The sequence below is a fragment of the Malaclemys terrapin genome, chromosome 21 (assembly GCF_027887155.1).
Source record: "Malaclemys terrapin pileata isolate rMalTer1 chromosome 21, rMalTer1.hap1, whole genome shotgun sequence".
NCBI classification, from domain to species: domain Eukaryota; kingdom Metazoa; phylum Chordata; order Testudines; family Emydidae; genus Malaclemys; species Malaclemys terrapin.
Genome location: NC_071525.1, coordinates 8,594,691 through 8,622,077, shown reverse-complemented (window position 1 = coordinate 8,622,077; position 27,387 = coordinate 8,594,691). Strand labels below are relative to the sequence as shown.

At 52.3% G+C, this 27,387-nt stretch overlaps 2 protein-coding genes across 3 annotated transcripts in view; one reads left to right on the top strand and one right to left on the bottom strand.

Annotated features, from left to right (window-relative positions):
• ZNF687 (zinc finger protein 687) overlaps window positions 1-24,576 on the top strand; it is a 48,688-nt gene extending 24,112 nt beyond the window's left edge. Inside the window, exons 2-9 of the mRNA XM_054010545.1 lie at window positions 4,084-6,350; window positions 14,615-14,793; window positions 16,715-16,891; window positions 17,849-18,011; window positions 18,779-19,078; window positions 19,474-19,586; window positions 20,106-20,247; window positions 20,923-24,576. Of these exons, the coding sequence (XP_053866520.1) occupies window positions 4,104-6,350; window positions 14,615-14,793; window positions 16,715-16,891; window positions 17,849-18,011; window positions 18,779-19,078; window positions 19,474-19,586; window positions 20,106-20,247; window positions 20,923-21,396 (3,795 nt within the window). The 5' untranslated portion in view covers window positions 4,084-4,103 and the 3' untranslated portion in view covers window positions 21,397-24,576. The remainder of the gene's footprint in view (window positions 1-4,083; window positions 6,351-14,614; window positions 14,794-16,714; window positions 16,892-17,848; window positions 18,012-18,778; window positions 19,079-19,473; window positions 19,587-20,105; window positions 20,248-20,922) is intronic.
• The window catches only part of LOC128826952 (unconventional myosin-Ie-like), a 34,371-nt gene continuing 31,404 nt past the window's right edge, over window positions 24,421-27,387 (bottom strand). For both annotated transcript variants that reach the window (XM_054010546.1, XM_054010547.1), the window contains one exon: window positions 24,421-26,997. In XM_054010546.1, the coding sequence (XP_053866521.1) occupies window positions 26,921-26,997 (77 nt within the window). In that variant the 3' untranslated portion in view covers window positions 24,421-26,920. The remainder of the gene's footprint in view (window positions 26,998-27,387) is intronic.

The window sequence follows — 27,387 nt, the reverse complement described above, 5'->3', positions numbered from 1 at the left end:
CTGCCTCATACAACTGCCCCTGTCCCCTGACTGCCCCCGGGGACCCCCAGCCCCCTTACCATGCCACTCAGAGCAGCATGTCTGGCAGCCGCGCCGCCCGGGCAGAGCCAGCCGTGCTGCTTGGCAGAAGCGTGCAACCCTGCCACCCAGAGCACTGCCCGCCCGGCGGCGTGGCTGCAGGGGAGGGAGGACAGCGGGGGAGGGGCCAGGGGCTAGCCTTCCCGGTCAGGAGCTCAAGGGCCGGGCAGGATGGTCCCATGGGCCGTAGTTTGCCCACCTCTGCCTTAGCCTGGGCCCCATGAGCCCGTGTGGGCTGACACAGACCCTCCAGGGGTGTCTAATTGCAGTGTAGCCACACTTAGTGTCTGTTTTGCAGGGCAGAGCTATTTGGCTGGGCACTGGAAGAGTACCACTGAGACGCTCACCCGCATGGTACGATGGATGACATTGGTGCAGCGTGGGGATGTCTCTGGTCGTGGTCAATCGACTGAACAGAGATCCCCCTTGGAATGACCGATTGTGAGGGTTAAAAATATAACTAGACTAAACCTACTTTACTAAGCTGTCTACAGTGGCTTTCCTAGTGGGTTTTAAAACCCTGCTTATGCTCAGTCATCGTGAAACAGGTTTCTAATGAGGTCTCGAGGACACGAATGAGACCAAACCATGTATGAAAACAGGTTTAGCTAAGACTCAGAACTAGGTTTCTTACCCCCATTTGACCCCATATGTGCTGGCCACCTGAACCATGTTAAAGCATTTACTTCCACAGTGTCTGTCATTCTTAATCATGTTCTTAGACCACTGCAGATCAATGGAGCTGCAGCTAGAGTGGCCCATGGAAATGCCTTATGCTAGTGCAGAGACAGTGACCTGCTACAGTTAGCCGCATGCCTTCACCATAAAGACCATGTCTTTGGTTTGGTGCCATCACACAGGACTGTTTGCGGTGCCTTTCTACACTGGAGGGAGGGATAGCTCAGTGGTTTGAGCATTGGCCTGCTAAATGAAGGGTTGTGAGTCCAATCCTTGAGGGGGCCATTTAGGGATCTGGGGCAAAAACCAAAAAAAAAAAATAATAATTGGGGATTGGTCCTGCTTTGAGCAGGGGGTTGGACTAGATAACCTCCTGAGATCCCTTCCAATCCTGATATTCTATGATTCTATGATCAGTGGCTCTCAACCTTTCCAGACGACTGTACCCCTTTGAGGAGTCTGATTAGTCTCGTGTAGCCCCAAGTTTCACCTCACTTAAAAACTACTTGCTTACAAAATCAGACATAAAAATACAAAAGTGTCACAGCCGCACTGTTACTGAGCAATTGCTGACTTTCTCATTTTTACCATAGAATTATAAAATCAATTGGAACATAAATATTGTACTTACTTGTCAGCATATGGTATATAGAGCAGTATAGACAAGTCATTGTCTGTATGAAATTGTAGTTTGTACTGACTTTGCTGGTGCTTTTTAGGTAGCCTGGTGGAAAACTAGGCAAATCTTGAGGTGAGTTAATGTACCCCTTGGAAGACCTCGGAGTAACCCCAGAGTACACATACCCCTGGTTGAGAACCACTGTTCTACAAAAGTTTGGAACGGCTGCAGCCTTAATCTAGGTTAATACCATTCCGCAATCTGTTTTGTGCAGAGCCCCAGTAACAGAACCAGACCAGGCCAGGGTGTGTGTGCGCTGTAGCTGCGTTCTTTGCATGATGTGACTTTGCCATCTGTGAAAACATGCTGTCATTTCTTATTTAGGACGCTTTTCCTTGGTGTGCTTTGAGAGCCCGCTCCCTCGCTGATCCCCTCTGCCACAGAGGAGCTGTTGCTTCCCACCGGTCGTGTAGACCACATGCACGTGTGCGCCAATTTTAAAACAGAACAGTATTCAGCCCAACAAGAGCTCTTCTGAGAAACTTGTCCTGTCCTTCCCCAAATAAACGTAGCGAGACAGAATGGTTTTGCTCACATATGTGTTTGTGGGGACTCAGAACAATGTGCTGCTTACAGATAGTCAGAGGGCTTGTCTGCACTTGGAAACACTATAGTGGGGGGGAGGGATAGCTCAGTGGTTTGAGCATTGGCCTGCTAAACCCAGGATTGTGAGTTCAATCCGTGAGGGGGCCATTTAGAGACTTGGGGATTTAGTTAGGGATTGATCCTGCTTTGAGCAGCGGGTTGGACTAGGTGACTTCCTGAGGGACCTGATATTCTGTGATTATCTACGTTGATGGAATGCTCCCATCAGTATAGGCAATCCACCTCTCCGAGAGGCAGTAGCTAGGTCAGTGGTCTTCTATTCACCTAGTGCTGCTACAGGGGGATTTAGGTGGGCTTAACACCCCTCAGGGTGTGGATTTGTCACGCCCCTGAGTGAGGTAGCTGTGTTGACCTGACACGTCCATGTAGCTAAAGAAGCCTGCGAGTTAAAGTACCAACTCCTGGAAGCGTCACAGTTAAGATGAGGGTGAAAAGCCCAGCTACTCATAGAACTCTTACAAAGTTGTGAACAAGCATTAATGAGGCAGGGGAAATACAGCTGCTGAAATATTGGCCCAATCATGGAAGATCTTTCATGTGTCATCTTAGAATTGGGGTTTTTTTAAGTGTTTTGGTGTTTGCCAGATATTTTGCCACTTATTCCTACAAATCGATGACATCAAAGGGGCAATTCTTCTAGTGAACATCGTCACGAATATTTCGGAAGCTTAGGGTGACCAGACAGCAAGTGTGAAAAATCGGGACGGGGGTGAGGGGTAATAGGAGCCTATATAAGAAAAAGATCCCAAAATTGAGACTGTCCGTATAAAATCGGGACATCTGGTCACCCTACTGAAGTTCCTGATGGAGCGAAGGGGTTAGATGTGGTTTATAGCACAATATTCCAATGGGTTATCTGAAGGGTACTGCTAGAAGTTGGCCTATGTATGTGTTTCAGATAATCCACTCTTTGGGGCGTAAATTGGATCCTTTCCTATTGTCAGTCTTTCTGCAGGTTTCAGAATCATAAGTCGCATTCAGTCCTGGTGTAAGCAGGGCAATCATAGAATATCAGGATGGCCCCTTTATGATGGAGAGAGATGGGCAGATTTGTTTCATTCTGATCTTTTGGGCAGGTTGAAAATTTTACATCAAAACTGCTTTTTCGATAGAAAAAAATGGGGTTTTGACTAAAGTTTCCCCCAGCTGTCCACAGAGAACTTTGGCTGTGTTCCAAGAGGCAGTAAAGAATTTTTTCAGATCCCATGGGCATTCCGACGGGCACGTCTTAGTAGCATCCAAGTGCCTGATGTGACACTAGATTTGCGAAGAGTGGGATAACATGTTTTTTGGAGACGTATCCTCGGTGCCGCCGTGGTCATTTTGAGCTCTATGAATCATGTTCTCACAGCGAACAAACCCTTGTGACTCCGGTGTGAGGTGCTTATTCCCATTTTACAGAAAAAGATGCAGTAAACAGCAGCAGGGAGGAGCAAAGTGATGTATGCCCAAGGGGGTCAGAGCTGGGACTAGACAGCAAGGATGGCCTAGGGATTAGGGCGCTGGCCTGGGACTTGGGAGAACCCGGTTCAATTCCCCACCCTGCCACAGGCCTCCTGTATGACCTGGGGTGAGTCAAAAAGGTTACATCTCTACGGCAGTCCTAGGGTGTGACTGCAGCTCGTGTAGACGTACCCAAGCTGGTTAGATTGAAGCTAGCTCGGGTCCCGGAGTAGCGAAGCCCTGGCGGCGTGGGCTTTGGCGAGGAGTGTACACACCTGGAACCCCCTGGGTAATTACTCACAATTACTCGTCATTACACAGCGTCACTGCTGCATGACCCTAGCTAGCTAGGTTAAGGCTAGCGTGTGTATGTCTGTGAGCTGCTATGGGACTGCAGTGGAGACATGCACCCAGGGGTTGTGAGGATAAATACGCTAAGGCCCGTAGGGTGACGGGCCAGAACCTGGGATAGACCGACAGAGCTGGGGTTACAATGTCCGAGCTTCTGGTCCTGTGCTTGGCCTGCTGCTCTGTGATGCCAGCATGTTCGGAAGGTTCCCTGCCCTGTGATATTAAATCCTTTATCTTCCTTTTCTTAGACTCTGCCGGATTCTTCACCATGGGTGACATGAAGACCCCGGATTTCGATGACCTCTTGGCAGCTTTCGATATTCCGGACATCGACACCAACGAGGCCATCCATTCTGGCCATGAGGAGGCTGAGGCTCACATCAAGCAGGTCCCCGGGGAGCCCGTGGCCCCTGAACACGTCCTCCCCCATGCGGACATCACCGCCGTCAGCGTGATAGTGAAGAACACTGTCTGCCCCGAGCAGCTTGACCCCTTGGACGGCCGCGGCAAAGATGGGCATGGCCTCGGGCCCCGCCTGCTGCAGAATGGCTTTGGTGCCCCGGAGATGCCCAGGTCCCCCACCTCCAGGCCAGGGGAAGCAGTGGCATCATCCAACGGAGAGTGCTGGACATCAAAGGAGAAAGGGGCAAAACCCATGGACATCTTTTCCCACTTCAGCCCTGATCCCCACGAGGAGAACTCTGCGGATCTGATTGACAGGCCCCGAGAGGGCAAACAGAAAGAGAAAGCCCTCTCTGTGCCCTCTCTCTCCCCATCCCCCACCCCATCTCCTGCCCCGTCGCCAGACTGCAAAGAGCCAGCTGGAGAGAGCACTGAGACCCTCCCGCCGGCTTTCCCGCAGTCCTTTGAAACCAGTCAAGCAGGGGGCGTGAACGGCTCCCCTGCCACCATTCCCATGATCAAGAAAGAGGAGTCCGACTCGGAGGAGCTGGACCATGGGGCCAGCCCTAAGGGTTTGGCTGCAGCCCTGCGTGACAGCCCCTTGGGGCACCTGAAGTCGGTCACCGTCCGCTACTCCACGGATGATTCCCCCGTCACGTCCTGGCCCAGCTCAGATCCAAACCTTGACAGCAGCACCAGCAACCTCCCCGAAGTGAAAAACTCACCCACCAGCCCTCAGGAGCCGTTCTTCAAACCTTCCCCACTGGCAGAGGGAAGCCCTGGACCCCTTGGCTCCCCCAAGCCACTGGGGAGCATCCCCCTCAAGGAAGAGCAGGAGGCTCTAGAGAAACCCCCGCAGAGCATGTCAAGCGGCGAGGAGGAAGAGGAGGAGGAGGATGAAGACGGCAGCAATGACTCCCCCTCTTCGAGTTCCTCGCGGCCTCTCAAAGTGCGGATTAAAACCATCAAGACGTCTTCCGGCAGCATCACCCGGACGGTGACCAGAGTCTCCTCTGATTCGGAGCCGGGAGCTGCCAAGCTGCCTTCGGAGCCAGGTTCTCAGGAGGCCGCCACCGAGGACTCCGCGCTCCCGGCTGCAGTGGTGAAAGAGGAGAGCGTGCTGGAGGTGCCCAAAAAGAAAATGGAGCTCTCCAGCCCCCTGAAAGTCATAGAAGGGCCCAAAATTGTCAGTGTCCAGCTGGGCAACGGCACCAAAATCAAAGGGACTGTTCTGCCCGTCACCACCATCCAGAACGCCAGCAGCGCCATGCTGATCGCCGCCAGCGTGGCCCAGCAGAAATCCGTGGTGCTGCCGGGCAAGGCCGTGACGAAGAACATTATCAACCTGGTGCCGCAGACCCTCCCCAAAGCCGACACCAGAACCAACGTCAGCACGGTGACCCAGACTACCACCGTCACCACCACGGCCAACCAGAAGGTCAACGGCACCACGGTGGTGATGGTGCAGCCGCAGAAGCCTTCGCCCACCATTGCCGGCACGGTCATTTCCAGGAGCCAGTCCAGCCTGGTGGAGGCTTTCAACAAGATCCTGAACAGTAAAAACCTCTTGCCAACCTACAAACCCAACCTGAATCCTCCGGCAGAGTCTAGCCTGACTCTCCCGCCCTTCGGGTATCGCTGCTTGGAGTGCGGGGACTCCTTCGCCCTGGAGAAGAGCCTGGCTCGGCACTACGACCGGCGCAGCATGCGCATCGAAGTGACCTGCAACCACTGCACCAAGCGCCTGGTCTTCTTCAACAAGTGCAGCTTGCTCCTCCATGCCCGGGAGCACAAGGACAAAGGCCTGGTGATGCAGTGCTCCCACTTGGTCATGAGACCTATTGCTCTGGATCAAATGATTGGCCAGCCGGACATCACCCCCATAGTGTCAGTGACCTCCCTCACTGCTGGCAAAGTGGCCGGGGTGCCTCAGGATGCCATGGCGACAGCTAATGGGGCTCAGGACCAACCCATCCTGCCCCTGAGCGGCAGCTCGGAGCAAACTAGCTATAACTGCTTCCGGTGTCTGGAGTGCAAGGAGCAATGCAAGGACAAAGCTGGGCTCGCTGCGCACTTCCAGCAGGCTGTGACCGCGGGAACAATCACCAGCACGGTAGGTAGAACAGCTTCGACCTCCTGCCAGAGGCCGCCTCTCTTTTTGCAGAGCTACCAGGCGTCCTAGCTCTTTCCTGAGGGAGGCAGCATGTCTAATGGTGAGACAGGGAGCATAGCGGGCGGGAGACCTGGATTCTACTCCCAGCTTTGCTATGGGTTCACTGTGTGACCTCAGGCAAGTCCTTCCCCCCTGTTTCAGATTCTTCCTCTGCAGAATCAGGCTATTTACCCACAGGTAGAGGCATTCGAGATCCTGAGATGAAAGGCGTTCGGTGTATGTTAGCAGCTCTCTCTATACTGCCTCGGACCTGATTACTTCCTGTATCATGCAGCCGCTATTTGCAAAATTTCTATTCACAGAGGCAGCTTCTGTTGCAGGAAACCAGTCTGTTGTAGAGCAGCGGCTCTTGACCTTTTGGGGCTCAGGACCAGTTTGTAAACCTTGGTGGCCTGTTGCGACCCAGTAAACAGCTTCAGTGCAAACAATATCTGGTTTACGAAATATCTTACCCACGATATTGAATAGACACGTCAATGTAGTAAGTACACAGTGCATACCACAGCAGCAGTTACTGCAGCTCCAGGACTGCGCGTCTGGCTGGGCTCTGGTGTCGCATCACCGCTCTGGTTCGGCCGAGCTCCCCTGGCGGGACGACCAGGCCGAATTTGTGAAAGTGGCATCGCAACCTGGTACATGGAGTCACAGTGCCTCTCAAATTTGGCCCGGCTTGCCCCCGTCGTCATGGAGCCGAGCCTGGCCAGCCGCATAGGACTGGAGCCAAGGACGCTGACTCCCATATGACTCGTTGACACGTTCTGGTAGCCCGCTTTTGGGTCGAATAACCTTATTGTAAAGGAGAAGGAATTGACCTGGGAGACTAAATGTGCTGCACTTAGTGAAATATGGGGTGTAAGCATGTGCAAAGCTTGAAGAGTGCAAGGAGCAGAGGGTGAGGAAGATTGCTGAGAGCGGTGCAGGAAAGGTAATCTCAGACAACCGGATCTGTTAGCCTGGGGGATGGTCCCCAGGGAAAGCAGGGAAGCCTACAACTGAACTGGCGAAACCTTGAAAAACTATTTGAAAGGGAATGATCTTAAATTGACTGGGGGTCTCTCTCCCCTGTCACTACAGTTCAGGGTCTGCTGACTCTGTACATAGTTATGCAGTTTCCAAAAGAGTTAGTGCTCCCAGTATCCGTCTTGTTAGAGAAGAGCATAAAATTGCACATTCAGTTCTATGTAACCCACTTATACCTGGTCCCTTTCAATCCATATGTATATTTCAGAGATACCAGACAATTTCCCTGGCTTCTGTCACTTTCGTGGAAAGCTAGCAATTAACAAGTAATTAATCCTCTGCACTTTTAAAAAACACATTTCTTTGTATTATCACTTGGGAAGTGGGGAATTTCTTGGAACCACCAGATCTAAGGTTTAATTCGGTGGTGTTCCAAGTGGGGTGGATTCTCCGTCACTGGCAACTTTTAAATCATGGTTGGATGGTTAATCAAAAAGATCTCTAGTTCAAAGAGGAATGAATTCAGGGAAGTTCTGTGGCCTGCATTATACAGGAGGGCTGATGAGATGATCAGAGTGGTCTCTTCTGGCCTTAGGCTTATGAATGGCTCTGTGGCATTCCCCTGTAGTATTAATTATGTGCTAAGGCACCCAGGGCCTTGTAATAGGCATCTGTATATTATTTAAATCTGGGGGGCGGGGCAGAATTAAATAAAGATGCTAATAAAAGATTAGGGTTCTTGCTAGAGTCTTGATCCAGTTGCTGCTTCCTGGTTTGTTGGCGCTAATCATCAAGTTAAGTCGGTGGAGGAACCTGGAGGTATTAGCTCCCTGCTTGAGAGCTAGGGCTGAGATCCCGTCTACTTCCTGTTTGCTGCTAACACATCCTGGTTCTCTCGGCATGACAACATCCAGCAGTCTCTCAGTATTAAAGCGGAGTATAGATTGATTTTTAAAAGGCGGAATGAACTTGAATACAGTTTATTCCTACCTTGGTATCCAGAGTCCCATAGGGGACCTACAAATTCTGTCCACCTTAACTTTGTCCTTTTAAATTATTAAGCTCATTGGCTTCCTTCCTGTGCAAGGAATTTACTGTTCCACCTTCACTGTTTGTTTACTTCCGAGCACTGTTACAGCCAGATGATTGTTTAAATTCAGATATCACCAGGCTGTAGTTAAGGATGAGCACTCCTCTCTGTTAAAGTTTGGCTGTTGGCTCTAAAATCCTCCTGCTCACTGAAATTGGCTTGGAATTTGCTGTGTTTCATCAGGATGCAGATTGGGGATAGTGGTCCAAACTTGGGGCTGTTTGAATAAGGGGTTCCTGAGATACAGCCCTCTGACAAACAGCATGGTACAAATCCTGCTGGTTCTTGTAACACTTGTTTGCACATGTCTGGGTATCTTACTGTGTGTGTCACTTGGCATTTACTTTACCCATCACCCTATTGGGACACAATATTAAGAAAGTTATTGACCTGAGAATTTGGACGTAGAGAACAGATCCAAACTGACGTTTGTGTATGTGGGGATTAGGGGGAGGATGTGGAAATGTGCGTGAGTGTGAATAAGCATAGGGGGGAGAGATAGCTTAGTGGTTTGAGCATTGGCCTGCTAAACCCAGGGTTGTGAGTTCAATCCTTGAGGGGGCCATTTAGCGATCGGGGGGAAGGGATGGTACTTGGTCCTGCTGTGAAGGCAGGGGACTGGATTCAATGACCTTCCAAGGTCCCTTCAAGTTCTATGAGATAGGTATATCTCCATATTAGCTGATGGCAGAGTTCCGGGAGGGGTGCTGTAGTCAGTGACCCCCCAGCCATCCCCATCAATCGGGGGTTCGAGCTATTTCTGCCTGTTAGAATGGGATTCTTTTACACTGTTTGGAAAGTAGCCTCTAGTATTCCAGCGACGTTAGAAGGCCCTGTTAGTGTCTTGAACGTACTGCTGCTCTGAATATTGCAATGCTGTGTATGATGCCCGTGCACAGCTCATGCAAAGTGTACTGCAGGGAGTTCCGCAAGCCCGGGTCGACCCACACGGACTCACCTCCGGAGGGACCCGGACGGGCGCTGGGGAGGCATGTGTATCTGACATCAGTCATGGAGTAGCTCCGGGCGATGTGCTCCGGTGCTTCAACCCCAGTTGTACTCCCAGACCGCAAGGTCGAGTCCTGCCCTCAGCAGGCCTTTGAAACGAATGCTGGGCACCGGTGTGGCACCGCTTTCTCAGCTGATACAATTTCCAGCCCGGTGTTTTAATGTGGCTCGTGCAAAGTGTTCCGCAGGGAAGCGATCGCGTACTTGGAGAACAGGTGCTGCCCTGAAGTGCCGATGCAGCGCTCTCTCCCACAGCTGGCGTTACGGATAGCATGCGGAACATGGGCAAGGCTGGGCTTCTGGGCCCTCGCTGTGTTACAAAGGCTGTGTGGGTCTGATGGAGAGATTCCCAAAGGGCCTGGAAAACTCCTTGGGGCACAGGGGTTGTTAGCGAGGAGTAGCATGGATGCGGTGCCTTTGTAGGACAGGTGAAGGCTCTTGGGGGGAGGGGAGGGTGGATACTGCAGCCGGAGGTGGAATTGCCAGCTTGGGTCGACGTACACTTGCATGATTAAGCTAACATTCAATAGCAGCGGGCGGGGCTAGCCGCGCAAGGACTTGGTGTCTGTCTGCCCCAGGAGGGAGCGAGGCCTTTTCAAGGCTAAAGTCAGCTAGAACAGTGGTGTGCAATCTTCTCCAGTAACCCCCCCCCCCCCACCACCACCACCACCGTTAACGGAATCTGTCTGTGCTCCACCCCCCTGTTGCTGCACAACCAAGGCGGTGCCGGTGCTAGGCATAAGCAGAATAAGCAATTGTGTAGGGTCTGAGCAGCCCAAAGGGGCCCCCTTTTTGTTGTTGTTTATGGCTCCAGTTGGTCACTGATTCCATGATTTTATGTGATCTTCGGGCTTCAGCCAGCTTGGGCTGGCAGGGGACTCGAGCTGTCAGTCCTGGCCAGTGGGGGGCTTGGGCTGTCAATGTTTTTGGGGGGGAGGGGAAATGTACTTGCTTAGGACCCCCAAAGTTTTAGCACTTCCTCTGGGTTGTGTGGCCCACTGAGCTGAGTCGGGGTGGAGGTGGCGCTCCTTCCCTGCCCTCTGTAGAGTCCCTGCCATGGGCTGCCTGGTGTGGCTGCTTGGCCGTGCCCTCCCCCCCCCCCCCCCCCACAATCCGCCAAAGCGCGCCCCACAGTTTGTCATCAGTGTCTGCCAAGATGTGGGGCCAGATTCTTGGGGCGTCTGTCGGGGCTGTGGCGAGCAGATTCCTCTTCCAGGCTGTTGGGCTGAGGTGCCCTTTGAAAGTGTCTGAGAAGAGGTAAATGGGCGAGTGCGGCTAGCAGCCGTGGGAGGGATGGAGCATGCCCCCGGCTTCTACAGCTGCTGAGAGTGGACACTGGGCATGTCACAGATTGGACGGTCATGCTCCTTAGCCAGCCAGAGCACAGCCTACAACCAGATCTGCTTTAAGCTGAAGGTGGAGGGATAGATAAAGGAGCAAAGGGGAGAGGGAAAATATGCTCTGGTGAGGAAGAAGCTGAGACAGGGAGATGCACACCAGCCAACTCGCGAATGCTTAATTACGGTAACCCACGTGGAATGAAACTTTCAACCCCTTGTGAAATAACCCGGACCTGTGCTTTCTCTCCCTGCCCTGTCAGCAACCGCACCCTCCAGACATTTCCCTGCAGGGCCACGCTCACCACCGCACTACAACAAAATGCACAGGAGGGGGAAGGACCCTTTGAGAATCACACCACGTCCTTTGCCTAGCATGGCAGCACCTTACCTTCAAACCCACCTGATAATCACACCTCCCTCCACTAATCCCGTCTCTGGCAAACAACAGCTCTTTCTGGTTCAGAAAAAGAATTCACTGCTGAGTAGCGTCGGTCCCGCAGAGTTAAGGGTGCCCGGTGGCACCTTGTGCCTTTCCAGGACATCGAGCTCAACTCAAACGTCTGAAAAGCAGGAACTAGAGTTAAGGGAGACCGTAACTCTGTCCTCTCTGTGCGATGGCCAACACACATCCTAGCCCTGTGCCTTGCAGAACACTTGGGTAATAGGGCATTTGAGCACAGGAGCGGCATCGAACACCTACGGGCATGTCTGGACACTGTTGGCATAGCCCCATCAGCCTGCACCGATAGAAGGGTTTTTCCGACAGCTTGGGAACCCCACCTCCCTGCTGCGGTGACGGAATGCTCTTCCGCCTACATGGGAGGGAGGTTGTTTGCCAGCGTAGTGGCGTTGGGCAGGAGCGTGGGTTTTCTCACACCCCTGGCTGGCACAGCTGTGACTATATAATGCTTCAGTGTAGACCAGGCCTAATGCAAAACGTGTTTAGATCGGTGTGCACCAAGTCCGCTCCAGAGGTGCAAGACCACAATGGTTGAACTGTACAAGGCCGTAACCCCCTCTTACGCCCTCTTCAACTTTACCTCCGGATTCCAATTAGCACCAGACTTACACTTACCCCTCCTTGACCCCATAGACCACGTCTACCAATCGCCATGGCAGGAAAGCGCCATGTATTGCTACTGACACAACTTACACATCTTCCTCGTGTCCCCTTATTACTGTGTCACCCTTACCAAAGGATTTCCAGGGGCAATTGCCAGCCCCCAGGGGGCAGAGTTAAGGTGATGTTGTGGGGATGGCATGTACTGTACCTCTTTATTTCCTGGCTTTTGGAAGTTGAGCTGAATTCAAATGTTCTGGAAGGGCACAAGATACCATCAGGCAACCTTAACTCTGCACTGGCAAAGTGCATTAACAAGAGGCCATTCGAATTGCACAGCTACTGTATTGTCCTTCTTTCCCTGTGTTATGTCCTTGATGTCTGAACTCAGATGCCCAGATCTGGTTATGACTGGCCCGTCTCCCACCCCACCCCACCCCCTCCTGTCTGCTTTTCCTTTGTTGTTTTTATCTCTTGTGCTGCCTGAATTTGTCAGCAAAGTTTTCTCTGCTTCAGTAACTCTTAGGATCGGACAGAGCTGGAGTGAATGCGCACATAGCTCTGGAAGCTTGATCTAATTGCAGCCTTGGTTGCCAAATCTAAATAAGGGTGCTCTTCAGACACACGTGCCTCCTCTCCCCTCCCTTCCCCTCCCCCACCCGTCGCTTTTAGGAAAAGCCAAGACTGGTGTGTCGTGCAAAGTGCTCTCCCAAGCATGCGAGCCTGGACTCAGCGATGGAGTGCCGATCGGGGCCCCTTGAGTTCTGAGAGTCTGTCCCAGCTACACGGTGTTGCAATCCCTTTCCTCCATTGTTGAGAGAGAGAGAGAGAGACTCGCCAGCCAACCTACAACAAACCGCTCCGAGCCCGAAACTCCTAGGCTGTTTGGAACTAGTCTTGGCTGCTTTCTCTTGTCCAGTCCATTGCTCCCTGGTAATTGCTCGCTGCTAAACTGTACTCGAAGGACTCCTCCTAGTACGTTGGCCCCAAGCCTGAGTAATTATAGGGCGAGGTCCCTGGGGGAAGCAATGCCGGGGGCCCAGAGAGGAGGTATATGGCAGCTGGCTCTAGGCTGTGGATTTATGCAGCACCCTTTAAATCAAAGCACTTTACAGAGTCATGGGGAGCCGTCACCGTTGAAGGGGTTAATTCAAGCTTTTCTGTCCTCGGGCTCCTGCATGCACTCCTCCTTTCTTCTTCCATGCACTGGCTCCAGCTGTCGACCTTGGCTTCTCCTCCCACAGCTCCTTCCTCCCACCCTTCCTGTGGCCCCCTCCGCCTCCTGAAATCCTTGTCCATGCTTCTGCTTCCCTCTTAACGACTGCAGCTCCCCTAAGCTTGGCCTTCAGCATGTGCCGACCAACCGCGGCTCTTGCACGTACGAAGACCTGCGGCTCTACCGCTAGGATCCAGTCCCTCCTCCCCCCCCATTGATTCTAGTACAATGACAGAAAAGAGGGGGGGGTTCTGGAACCAGTTTGGATGGAAGATGCACTGCAGAGTGAGACGGCTCTGGCTTACGTTGAACCGGCATCTTCCACCTGGTTGTTTTTATTTAGACTTTTGAGAAGCAGAAAAAGGCGCTTTTCTTCCACGCGTTGTGTTCTCCTAGCAGCCGTCGGGAAGCAAGTCAGTACAAGCAGCCGCCGCCCACGGGATACAAGTCACTGGAGCAGTGCTGCAGCGCCGACGCAACTGACGTACCTGGCTCTTGCTAAGCGTTGCCCTCCAAGCAACCTGGTCGGAGCTGGCTTTGGGCTGTTCTGGTTCACGCTGACTGTTGCGTATTAATGTGTATTGCAGACGAGGGTTCTTTTCCTGGCTCCGTTGAATGACCATGGACAAGTCTCTGGGCCTCGGTTTCCCCTCCTACCCGGTGTCTGTTTTCCGTTTACTCATGCACTCTTTGGGGCATGGATTCCGTTACCATGGGTTGGATACAAAGCTATTGAGCACCTAGTGACAGTAACTAGCAGGGCCTTTTCTCAACCTGACCGTGTGAGTTTATACGGCATCTCGTGCCATGGGGCCCTGATCTCAGCTGGCCTCTAGGCCAACCTGTCGCTCCGGAGCCACATGCGGCTCTTCAGAAGTTAATATGCGGCTCCTTGTATCGGCACCGACTGCGGGGCTGGAGCTACGGGCACCAACTTTCCAGTGTGCCGGGGGGTGCTCGCTGCTCTGCCACAGGCCCCACCCCCTCCTCTGAGCCTGCCATGCCCTCACTCCTCTCCCCCCCCCCCCCCCGAGCCTCCTGCACGCCACGAAACAGCTGATCGGGAGGGAAGGGGAGGGGCTGATCGGTGGGGCTGCCTGGTGGGAGGCACTGGGAGCAGGGGGTGGGTGGGAAGCTGAAGGGGGAGCTGCTGACATATTACTGTGGCTTTTTGGCAATGTACATCGGTAGATTCTGGCTCCTTCTCCGGCCACCCCTGCTCTAGGTGCTACCATGATACTAACCCTTCCCTGCCTGGGCTGGGTTGGAAAACAGTTTAAAAACAGCCCCCCACTTGGCAAAATCAAAACTTGTGGCAGACCTAATTCACCCATGCAGCCACCACTTCTTTATACCATATGCTGGGCTTGGTTAGGTGTTCCCAGGTTTTTCCCGGGGCTCTGAATAGAGCCGGGAGGGAAGGGGACACATGGCCAGTGTGTTGCTCTTGCACAACCTAGTGAAGTCGGTGGTGGTCGGAGGTGCCATGTGATGGACGCTCACGTTACCTGTGCTTGCTTCCCCCCCCAGGTGTGCACGACCTGCCCCATGATGATGCCCAATCCCTGCAGCTTTAACGCTCATCAACGGATGCACAAAAACCGGCCCCCTCACGTGTGCCCCGAGTGTGGCGGGAACTTCCTCTTGGCGAACTTCGAGACCCACCTGAAGGAGGCCTGCCTGCATTTCTCCAGGAGGGTGGGGTACAGGTACGACGCTGCAGCTCTGTGGTGCTTGGGGGGCTTGTGACCACCCTGGCCTTCCCGCAGGGCTGGGGGTGGGTCCTGACTCCGTCCCAGCTGGATAGGGGTCCAGTCAGGTGACGTTGAGAAGCACCGGGCTAGCCCTATGGCACAGGCTTTGGGTTGCAGATGCCGCAGGAAAAGGTTTCCGGGCCAATTCTTTCTGCTTAGCTCAGTCACTGGTGCAAACTGGAGGATGAACTGTCAGCTTTGCTTCCTTCTTCTGGCTGTCGTCAGTTCAACTGCTGACGAAGAATTTTCCTGTTGCTATAAGAAAGGGCAGGAGTGCCTAGGTCAGCAGTTCAAATCCAACACGGGTTGGTTGCGACTGAGCCGTGGGATGGCTGGTGGCCGTATGAAATTAGGGGGGTTGGGAGGATAGGGGCGAGGCTCATTCCAGTTCTTTCTGGGCTGATGTCCCCACCGTCACAACTGGGATTGTCAATCTCAGCAGAGGCCAAGGAGTGAATGGTGGCGGAGCCTGGCCCTTCTGGGTCAGGATGAGACACCAGGGCCGGCTGACTATCGGTAGGAATCTGACTCACCCCGTGGTGCACCTGGCCTGTTAATAAAGAGGCCTTTTGGATCCAGGATTGCCAGCTGGTCTCCTGTTGCCAGCAGCTAGGAGAGGAAGGATGCTCCAGCTATTAGGACTCTATCCCTAGACATGGGAGACCCGGTTTCAGTTCCCTGTTCTGCCACAAAACTTCTTGTGCGACCTCGGCCAAGTCACTTTGCCTCCGTGGCCCATCTGTACAGTATGGTGAATAGCCCTGCCCTGTCTCACAGGGGTGTTGTGAGCGTAGACAGCATGTTTTAATACAAACATAAGGAAGAACATCGTCACACAATGCATAGTTAACTGTGGAACTCATTGCAGGGGGATGTTGTAAAGGCAAAAATATGACTGGGTTCAAAAAAGAACTAGATAAGTTCCTGGAGAATAGGTCCATAAATGGCCGTTAGCCAAGATGGTCCCCCCTGCCCTGGGTGTCCCTAAACCTTCAACTGCCAGAAGTTGGGCCTGGATGACAGGGGATGGATCACTTGATAATTGCCCTGTTCTGTTCATTGCCTTTGAAGCATCTGGTACTGGCCACTGTTGGAGACAGGATACTGGGCTAGATGGACCTTTGGTCTGACCCAGTCTGGCAATTCTTAAAAATACATTACAGATTGTGAAGCGGTTTGAGGTAAGCGCTATCGGAGAAATAGGTGGTGTTATTCCATACACATTATTTATCTTCAGCAGAACTCAAAACTGGTGCTGTTTCCTGTTCGAATATCTTCCTGTACCCTGTAGGAAGGATCCAAAACACTAGTGAATCAGCCCATTCCTGGGCAATAATGCAGGCTCTCTGGGGCAGAGATCTCCCAGCGGAGAAGTGCAGCTGGCTGCAGACAAGAAGCTTGTGGGAACGTCCCTGTATTCATGCGATCGTTTCCAAGTCGAAATCTGTTTGACTGCTTTTGACTTTAAAGTCTCTCTAGGCCTGTAGGGCCACATTTGTCCTTCTTGGCAGGGCTGATTTTGATCCCCCAGTGTATCTCTTCGGGTACCTCTCTAAGCCCGGTGATCAGCTAGGAATGCATTAGCTGACCCGTCCCCCATGCCCAGCAATTGATCTTACTCTGTTAACCATTAGACAATGACCCTCACCGAAGGGCTAAAATCCAGGGTGGGGAGAGGTGGACCAAAGAGCAGCAGATGCGCTTGCATCTAGAAAATGGCGGAGGAATTCCAGCTGGGCACATGCCACTAAGCCTGCTTTGACGCTGCCAGCACACAACCCAGTCTTTGCTCACTGGTTACCGGAGCGGGGGGAAGTCCCCGACCTCACCCTGCCCCTCTGAAATAGCCACCTTACCGTGTGTTCTTTGCTTCCAGGTGCCCCAGCTGCGCCGTGGTGTTTGGAGGGGTGAATTCCATTAAATCCCACATCCAGACCTCGCACTGCGAGGTTTTCCACAAGTGCCCGATCTGCCCCATGGCGTTCAAGTCAGCCCCCAGCGCCCACGCTCATATCTACACGCAGCACCCGGGGTTCAGCAATCAGCAGTCCAAGTAAGTAACCTCAGTCGGGTACCACCGCGGGCTGGGATCTGGGGAGCAGACCCAGGGCCCCACCCGGTCAATAGCTGGAGGGGGAGACCACTGAGGAAAGCTCTCTGGTGCTCCGGGAGGGAGAGGAGGAAAGCCCGTACCTCAATAAGCACGGTAGCTAGGGAGCCACTCAGGCGGCCGTCTGCCAGACAGGAAGGAAAACCAGACGCTCTGACAACTTGTCATTGAAGAGCCCACGGTGTGTTTTGCAAGACTAGACGGTGCTCAGCCTGATCTGGAGAGCAGAGGCGGCTCTTGAGTTGACAGCACGGGACCTCCTGGGTTCTGTTTCTACCCCTGAGAGCAGCTTTTTTGTGGCTCTGTCTGTAAAATGGGTCTAAATATGTCTGGGCTTGGGGGTTGAGTGGTAACGAGAGGAAAGTGCTTTGAGATCCTTGGCTGAAAAGTGCTGGATAAGAGCTCTGTTAGTGTCTCTCTCCCTACCCAGCACTCCGCTGCCCCCCATTGGAGGAGCTAAAAATAATGGAACACTTTCCTCATGGTAGTTCAGTTGGATCTGTGCTTCCCTTTGGAAGCACATGGTGTCCGCCGTCCTCCCGTGTGCTGCTCCGATTAGGGAAGAAACTCAAGAGATTGAATTATGTTGAATCAGCAGCGTTGCCTAGTGGGCAGGACCTTGGCCCAGAACTTGGAGACCTGAGTTCTATTCCCAACTCTGCCGCTGAGCAGCTGGGTGACCTTGGGCAAGTCACTTTCCCTCAGACTCTGTCTTCGATTGTCGGCTCTTTGGGACAGGCACTGTCTGTACAGCACCGAGCATTACAGGGCCCTGATCTCAGCTGGCCCCGGTATGTAAATATTCCTTGGGGGGCTTTTTCATGTTTGAACCAAATTCAGGGAAACTGATTATTTCTAACCTGCCCCTCCTCTTCTTCCCCACCCTCCCCCGATTTTCAGGATGATTTACAAATGTGCAATGTGTGACACAGTCTTTACCCACAAGCCCCTGCTCTCCTCTCACTTTGACCAACACCTGCTCAACCAGAGGGTCAGCGTTTTTAAGTGTCCTGACTGCCCGCTGCTCTTTGCCCAGAAACGCACCATGCTTGAACATCTGAAGGTGAGTCGGGCACCGGTGCCCCATTTACTAGAGGTAGGTAAGATCCGAGTAGGAACCCCCTGAGCTCTATTCCCTGACTCCCCATGTCCTTGAGCAAGTCACTCCCTCCCCGTGCCTCAGTTTCCCCACCTGTAAAGTGGGGGTGATCCTAACCATGTTGCGGAGCTGTCACAATGCTGCTGTTCACTAAAGCCCCAGCTTTCCGCGGGTCTAGCCTGGACGTTCTCCACCTGGCAATGGTCTGGCAGGGCAGTGTATCGGTGCCCGGATGTGTTCGGCGCTCTCTAGCGTGATGCTACGTGCACTGAGATTGGTCCCTAGAAGCCTGTGTAACTGGTTTTAGTATTGGTTGGGCTAGCCCCTTGCAGTACATCTATAGATGATTAGTTCTTTGGGACAAGGATTGCCTCTTCATTGTCTATACAGCGCCTAGCACATGGGTGCCCCGATCAGGGCCACTGAGTGCCACTGCCATCTCCTGCGGTGCTAGGAACGAACACACACACACACACCCCTCCTGCCTTTCCCCATCCTGAAGCATAGCGACACCTTTGCCGGCTGTGTGTGGGGCGAATGGGAGTCTCCGGCTTCCAGATGCAAGCTGATGATCTCGGATGGGACAGACAGGTTTTTCCCCTTCCCCTCCAGCATGGCAGGGTTGGGGGAAGACTGGCTTGCCTTCCCCCGGGATCGCTGCATGGCATGGACTGCCCCTGGAACCCGGATTCAAGCCTTGGCAGGCTGACGCCCCTGCCTCTGTTTTACAGAACACTCACCAGCCGCAGAAACCCAAGGAGGATCTCACCAAGAAGCCGGTTGCTCTGCTCACCCCCAAGGAGGAGCCTGTGGAAGCCCCCGTCTCCAAGATATCCGAGTCGTCGTCCTCGTCCTCGGAGGAAGACGAGCCACCCAGCTCCCCAGAGCTGCGCAAGGCAAAGCGGACCCGCTTTCAGCGCAAGACGGATGCGAGCAAGTCAAAAAGCAGCGGCTGGACGTGCGGGATGTGTCACTCCTGGTTCCCGGAGCGGGACGAGTACGTGTCCCACATGAAGAAGGATCACGGGAAGGTGAGAGGGAATCCCTGGGTGGTTGCTGGCCCAATGGGAGGAGAGCTGGTGGAGTTTATCCACTGGGAACCTGGTCCTGTTGAAACACCGAGGTGGTGGGTAAGGCAGTGTTTTGTTTATTGCACAGAGCAGAGGCTTGCGGATCGGGATTCCTGGGATCTATTCCCGGCTGGAGCAGGGTGTGTTCTCTAATGGTTACAGCAGGAGCCTTGGGTCTCCTGGTTCTGTTCCTGACTTGCTGCGTCACCTTGACAAGTGACCCCTTCTCCGTGCCTCAGTTTCCCCACCCAATAAAAGCCCCACGTAATGGGAGAAGGGGCTATCCGGTACACCTCAAGAATGGGCTGATGCAATGGCAGGGCATGTGGCATGACTTGTTCTCTTGCTTCTTCCAGTCGGTGAAGAAGTTCCCATGCCGTCTGTGCGAGCGTTCGTTTTGCTCCGCCCCCAGCCTCCGGAGACACGTGCGAGTGAACCACGAGGGGATCAAGCGAGTCTATCCCTGCCGGTACTGAGCTGCCTCCTCTCCTTCTGGTTTCGGGGGGCAAAAGGGCTCTAGCTCACCCCTCCCTTCCATCCGAAGCTCAGGGTGGGAGGTGTTCATACAGTCCGCAAGGCTGTCAGAGTAGGGGGAGGAGTGGTGCTCGGACTCCTGGGGATCTGTTCTCAGCTCCAGAAGGGGGAGTAAATTTAGTGCTCGGACTGGAGGCACTGGGTGGGTTGGACTCCTGATTTTCCTGCCCTGCTGTTGGGGAGAATGTGCTGTAGTGGTTAGAACAGGGGACTGGGGGTCGGGACTCCTGGGTTCCAGGTCTGGTTCTGCCACTGCCTTACTGTGTGACCTCTGGGTAGGAAACATCACTTCTCCAAGCCAGTTTCCCCAGGGGAGGTGGGCTTGACGCCCACAGAGTGCTTTGAGATGGAAGCAGTAGACCAGGGCTAGGGGTCGTCTGTTGTTCACCTTCACCTCCAGTGGGCGAGGTGCCCGGGGGAGCCTCATTACCTGCCTGGCTCTGGTCCCTCCCAGGTACTGCACCGAAGGCAAACGCACCTTCAGCAGCCGGCTGATCCTGGAGAAGCACATTCAGGTGCGGCACGGGATAAAGGTGACAGACCAGACCAAGAGCCAAGAGGTCGTCATTGCCCGGACGGGACCCGGAAGCTTGCAGGTACGGGGCAGATGGATGCTCCCAGCTTTGAGGGAGTGGAGATGGAGGGGTTAAAATAACTTCCAAACAATGCAGCCACCTCTTGGGGGGGGAACATGGCTGCCGTTAGAACAACCCACAGCAACGTAGTGCAATAAGTCAGGGCAGGAAGCAAAGAATCTCATCTCCAGGGGGGGTTTATGGAGATAGAACATCATTGAGCGCTAGCGGGATAGCTATGGGGCTCCTCCCTCAGCACCGTTCCCACTAGTGCATTCATCCTGGTCTGGCCCCATCTGAATTGCTTTGTGCGGCTCCCTGGCTTTTGGCTGGTGGTCTCCTGTCTGACTAGTTGGCTTGAGAGGCCGGCTGCAGCCGGGAATACAGAGCAGCAGCGTTTCAGAGGGGAGGCTGTGGAGTGAGTGTATTTAGGCCAAGGAGCGGATGAGGGCGGGGCTGAGTCCGCTGCCAGGGCTGGCCGATTGCGTGTTGGGATTTTTATCCAGCCAGAGAAGGGAGCCAAAGGATCATCTTGTCTGAGCTGTTTGGAGCTGCTCCTGTCCCCTGCCGGGAGGCACGGGAGGGATGTGTTCATTGCGTGGGGCTGGCCTTTGTCTGGCTCAGCCAGTTTAAGCGCACAGGGCCCAGGCCCTGCCCAGCATTAAGGGTCAAGCCTCTCCCAACTCCTCCCCACAGGTGTCCAGCAGGAAGCGGAAACTCTCCTCGGACGAGGGCGATTCGTGTAGTGAGGAGCCGGACAGCACCACGCCACCCTCCAAGAACCCCAAGGCGGACCGCAAAGCCCCCTTCCGCTGCCGCAAGTGTGGCTACGTGGCCTGCAGCGCGGCCGAGTTCCAGGAGCACATACCCCAGCACAGGACAGACGAGAGCTCCCACCAGTGCCGGGAGTGCGGCCTTTGCTTCACCTCCCAGGTCTCCCTCAACCGCCACCGCTTCATCACCCACAAGAAGAAGAAGGGGACGGGGGAGGTGGAGGAGCCCAGCCCCCGCAGCGGCCACGAGGGAGGGGCCCAGCGCTCGACCGACGGTAAACTCGTGTGCAAGGTGTGCGGGAAGTGCTTCGACACCCAGCTCAACCTGAAGACGCACTTCCGCACCCATGGCATGGCCTTCATCAGAGCTAGGCAGAACGTGAGCCCCGAGAACTAGGGGCGAGGGAGAGGGCAGCGCATGTATATAATCTCTGCACAGAGCTTGTCGGCCGGCTCCCAGCTGGGCCCCCCCTCTCTGTGCACCGTTTCAGTATGTAGGTTGGATATGTAAAGCTGTGAAGAGAAACGAGATCCTTATTTATAAACCTAGAGGCACGTCGGACGGATCCGCTCTCCGGCTTCTCTCGGTTGGTGGCCCGGCTGAGGCCGACGCGGGGCGGGGAATTGGGCTGGTTTACAGTGTAGGCAAGCAAGAGCTCAGCGAGGGCAGGAGTCGGAGGTCTAGCCTAGCTCTGAGACTACACGGGCAAGCAAACGGTTCATACGCTGCTCTGAATGATAACGAGGGACGCGGCCCGCTCTGTTCGCGAGCATGTGTTCGGATTGTCATGGGCGGTGGCTTCCCTTCATTGGAACAGGGCAGTTAGTCGTCCCTACCCAGCGTTGTCTCCCAGCTCAGAGGGCAGCGCTCCGGTGCCAGGATGTTGTTTGCAGGCTCAGCTACTTAACGGCCACCTTTCCTGAGCCGTGTTTCAGCTCTTTCTGACGGGAGCTTCCCCCGCTTACTGGGAGTTTGCCTCTCCCACGTTCGGACTTGTCCGAAGGGAGTCCTTTCTCTCCAGGAGCGCTGATGTGGGGACAGGTCGGGGAAGCCCCCAGCCGCCTCCTAGGACAGGGAACCGCCTGGGAATTTAAGTTACTGTTAAGATGTTCACAGCAGGATCCAACTTTTTTTGGTAATGTTGCTTATTTTGTATTTTCATCTGGAGCTCCGGGAAGAAATCTTGACCTGACTCGGTTAGTTGCCTGGTATCTTAACTGACAGCATCGATCCGAGTTTTTGTGGTTCGTTCACTAACTATATTCACCCACTGAATGCATGTGTTATGAATCCTCTTCACAGGTTCACTTGCACTAACTTAACGCGATTCTGGGTTTTGTACTAACTGAAATGTATGTACAGGGTTGATGGCTGCAGGTGGCCTGGATTTAGAAGGAAACATTTGGCTATTAAGCTGCAGGTGACAAGCAGAACTGCACAACTCTGTGTGCGTGCGTGTGTGTGTATGTGTGTGTCTCTTGAAAATGAAAGCAATAACCTCAGGAAGTGAGGTCTGGCAGGGAAATGGACTGAGAGCCAGGGCAGTGCAGTTAACCCTGCATGTACTATATAAAGGGTGTCTGAGAAGCCAGAAACAGCTTAGTTTGATCCTTGCCTACCTCCCAAGGCAATCCCTCGAAATCACCGAGGGGTGATTAGTCCTGATTAAGTTTCCCCCACCCCCCTGCTAGCGTTTGTAACAGTCTTTGCTTGTGAGCTCTTCTCTCTTTACCAAGAAATGAACCAAGTTATCAGCAAATACTAAATCTCTTTACAGCCGCGAGGGTCAAACAGTTGATCAAAAACAGAGATTTTGTTGCAGGTGGGGATTTTATTTTTGGGTGGGTGGGGGGAAAATCAGCACCCAAAAGGATGCACCCGAACCCCCCTTCCCCCAGATGTTATTGGTTGAGGGCTGGGCTTGAATCTTATCTGTGGGGTGAGGTGGAACTCTGTGGGCCCTGATCTGTGCTGCTGCTGCTGGGAAATGCTGTTTGCCCAGGTTGAGTAGTGAAGAAGCAGAAGGATCTGGGAACAGAAGAGGGTAGCGACCCCATTTCCTTCCTTGGGGCTGCCAAGAGAACTTGGATCTTCAATCCAAGGGAGTTGAGACTAGTCTGTTCAAAGCACCTGCCAGGGTTTTCCAACCTACCATGTCCTTAAAAGTCCCAGCTGGCTGTAAATAACCATGGTAATTTAGAGGGTAAGAGAACGTGCTTTGTTAGAAGCAGAAGGGGAAACGAAACCCTCTTTTAAAAAAATTATGCAGAATTCAGTTCTTAGATTGACATAGATGCTTTCATTCCCCACCCATACGCACCCACAGGCCCGTTGGACCGACACACACTTAAATCATGGCAGCTGGCATTGCAAACTCTGCAGGGCCTCAATCCAAGAGCCGCAGGAAAACCCCCCACCCCAGGCCAGATCCATTGATCAGAGCAAGCACTGCCCTGAAACTCCCCCTTTGGGTTCAGCTTTCATCTTCCCCTCCGCTTCGGGTTCTGGGTCCCTCATCTGCCAGTGCAGCACTTGCCACCCACTGCCAGCGCATTCCTGTACCACGTGACCAAGATCACAGCCAAGTTAAGGACTCGGAAGCATATTTATAGCAGTTTTGGACTGCTAAATCATGTTTGGAAAAACGATTTCGACTTGTTTCGTTTGTTGCTTTGGCTTCTGTGTTTCAGTTACGGTGTTGTGTGAGTAATTCTTATTTCGGTAACTTAACTTTGGGTTATTTTTTTTAATGGTGAATAACTTTTAAACTGTGTAAAAAGTTCTGTAACATACACTAAAAAAAAAAAAAGCTACTGTTGTGATTTATTTTTTCTTGTTTAGAAAAAGGATTTGCTGTTTTTAAGTTCAACGGGATAACTTTCTTCCCCCTCCCAAGATGGTTCGGTTGAAAGGAACAAATGCGGTTGTTGTTGTTTTTAATTCATAGTAAACAATTTTTTTGATCCAAATGAATGTTTATGCAGCAGCATTTGAGGTTTTAAAAAAAAAACAAAAAACCCCACACCTTTTACTGTATAAAACTGCAATCAAATATTCCCAATGCTTGTTGTTACAACCTGCCTTCCAACAGGGTCAGCGGCTGCAGTGGAGTGGTAACTATATTTTTAAGACATTTAGTTCCACTAGCAAGAGTAAACAAGCTGAAATGAAGGTAACTACATATTTTAAATTTCCTCCCAGTTTTTTGCTTTGTCTTAACTGTCTCTTCTCCCACCCCGAAAAACCCTACACTTTTTAAAAATGTATTCGCTTGGAGCTGTGAAAGTATAAATGCTGTTCAATAATATAGACGAACCTAAAGTTTCTACCGTTTTAGAGAGGAAGAAAAACAAATTGCTTTGTAATCTTTGGTGATCTTATTTCCCATGCACTTCAGTGCCTTTAGATTGACTTCTGTTTAAAAAAAAAAAAAAAAAGTGAGACTCTGCATTTTGTTTTTAGAGGGGGTTTGTGAACTGATGATTATGCTACATTAAAAATATGGGCACTGCAAAAGGCTCTCAGGTATTCTTTATTCTTGTAGTAATAATGCAATTAAAACTTTTAGTGGTTTAACTTCTGCTGTACATTGTGTTAATTAAATGGTTGCCACGGTTTTAACTAGACAGAGTCACGTTCAATGGAGTTGGTTTTGGGGCCTGGTTCTGAAGCCGGTTCCAAATGTGGGTCTACCCCTGTCATTCTGGCGTGTGTCACGTGGCTTGGGTACCAAATGGCTCACTGCCAAACTGGCTTGGTTTGTGTTGTATTAAGGCATAGAGTGGGGGGCAGTCTTACCTCTTAACACACTATGTAAGAACCTGGAGGGATGTTACCTGCTGGGAACACGGTAATCCTGCAAAGACCATATTTGCCTGGCAATAAGGGTTTAAAAATTGCATTTTTTTGTATAGGCTTCAGGATCTTCCGGTGAGCAGCAGTACAATAAAAGGAGGGATGAACTTTGGCTGCAGGAAAGTAGAAGTGTGTTTTTTAAGGGCTAGCAAAGAGCTTGCTACACAGGCCAGCGTTCCCTCTATGCTACTACCGTTGATCTAGTTAAAATTGGATTTGAACTACTGGTGCGTAGCAATTAGGCTGACTTTCGTCACCAGGGCAGGGCTCAGCTGAGCTGTTAAAGACTCTCTACGTACAGGATTTTTTGGAAACTTTCCCCTTTAACTCAGGTATGTGGCATTTGCAGTCTACATGTGAGTTTTGGGAGCTAGGGATGGGATGGTGTAGGAATGTAGTAGATAAATGTCCCAGAGGGACAGGACAGGTTGTGTATGAAGCTGAATAAAAGGTGGCACAGGTTCCTTTAAACCAGTGGTTCTCAAACCCCTCTCACACAGCAAGCCTCTGAGTGCAAACCCCCCCCCCCCCTAATAAATTAAAAACACTTTTGTATAAATTTAACACCATTATAAATGCTGGAGGCAAAGCGCGGTTTGGGGGTGGAGGCTGACAGCTCGTGACCCCCCCATGTAATAACCTTGCGACCCCCAGTTTGAGAACCCCTGCTTTAAACAGCAGTTTATTACCGGGACGCGGAGGGAGACGTCGGAACGATACAAGCTGCTGTCTTCGGTTTTTACAGAATATACAAAACTAGAGGATTTATACTGTCTGGGACTGAACTAAGGAAGAGGCTCGTTAAAGTCTCTTTCAGACAAGTAACGGGGTAGGAAACTTGCTGTTCTTTTAAGAAGATGGGTTTTCATTCTAGATTGCAGTCCGGTGGCTACACACGTCAAAGCAAACACTTGGGAATGAAAGCTCCCGGCAGTCTCAACACAGGGGAAATAATGTGATAATGCTGCCTTTTAAAAACAAATGACATCTGCCGCAGCTGGAGCAGCGTCCATCTCCCCTGACACGGGCTTCAGCGTAGGCGACTCGTGTACCAGCCCAGTTCTGCCATCCACTTGCTGTTGCCTTTGTTTGAAGGGAAAACTCATTCCACTATTTGCCTAGGGTTTTAGGAGCATCTGAGTCTTCCAGCTCCTACCTAGCTACCTGGGAATGGAGGGGACACCTCCCTGCAGAAGCCAAACCTCTGCTGGGTCAGGTAAAAAGCACAACACGTCAGCTGAACGTAACCCGGGAAAACTGCTCTTCGGTCATTCCACTGATGAGTTTCCTGTGTCCTACTCTGCCTGCCAAAATGGTGCATTTGATTATGCAGCAGTTTTGATTACATGGTGCAATTGATTACATGGCCGTTTTCCTTTAGTAGTAGCTATTACCGAAGAGGAATTGGAGGCTTTCAAGGAAATCTCTTTAAGGGAGCCAGGCAGCCTTCTACTGCCCGCTGGCCTTGTCTAAGAACACCTGAGAAGGTTCGGCTCCCCAGTTCAGAATGGGAGCTGATGAAAACATTGACTCAGCTTCCACCAGGCTGGAGGTGTGCTCGCTTTGTCGGTACAGATTTGAGTTAAAAAGCTACAGCTGTTTTTGAAAGTGGAGTAGAGGTTAGTGTAGAAAATAAACCATCAATTTATTCTTTTTATACAGTTAAGGAGGAAGATTTTTTTTTTTTTTTTTAACCCTGCGTAACAAGACCGAGCGGCTGGTCTTGTCCCGGTGAGTCCAAGCAGTAGGTGCTGGTTCCTGAGAAGGGAGGCCCAATGCCTGCTGAGTTGCTCCTCATTCAGGAGGACAGACAGGCTAACCTGCATCCTCCCCCGTGCACCCCAGAGCAGAAGGAAGGCAACTCGCTGGGGGGCTAAGATTCAGAGGAAGAGGGCTCAACGTGATCCAATTGTCATCCTCCCACTCAATTGCCTTAAATTAGTGGCCTCAGTCGAGCCCGGCAGCAATCTATAATCCAGGAGCAAGGCTGATTGGATCCTGCAGACACATCTCTTCCCTCCTCGATCCCCGGGTCAGAATCGGAGCAATGAAGCTGGCACGTCCATCAGAGTTTTTCCACATAGTTCCCGGGGAACAGCCCTTCTTTCCCTCGTATCCTGCCCCGCCACCAGCCTGAGGGGTCTGAAAAGGAAAAGAGGGCAGGCAGCAGTCACCACCAACCGTACAGAGAGATTGATCAACCCTGTCATTAGCTGGTCTCAAGTGTGATGGGGCAGCAGCCGCATCCACGTCCTACCAGGAACTGGTGCTTGCAATGCAAAGTATGGATAAAATGCTACCCAGTCAGCGTGGTAGCGATTACGCTCAGGGCCCGTGGTCAGGCTGGGGAGAGATTTCTGATCATAGGAACCTCTAACCCTGCTTCAAAAGACAAGAGAGCCAGCAGCTGGAAGCTAGATAAAACCTGACTGGAAAGAAGCTGCTCGTTTTGAACCGTGAGCGCTCTAAAAACTACGCTCTGGTTCAAAGAGGAACTTGGGCCTAGCATGATGCGAGTTGTGTTACACAGGA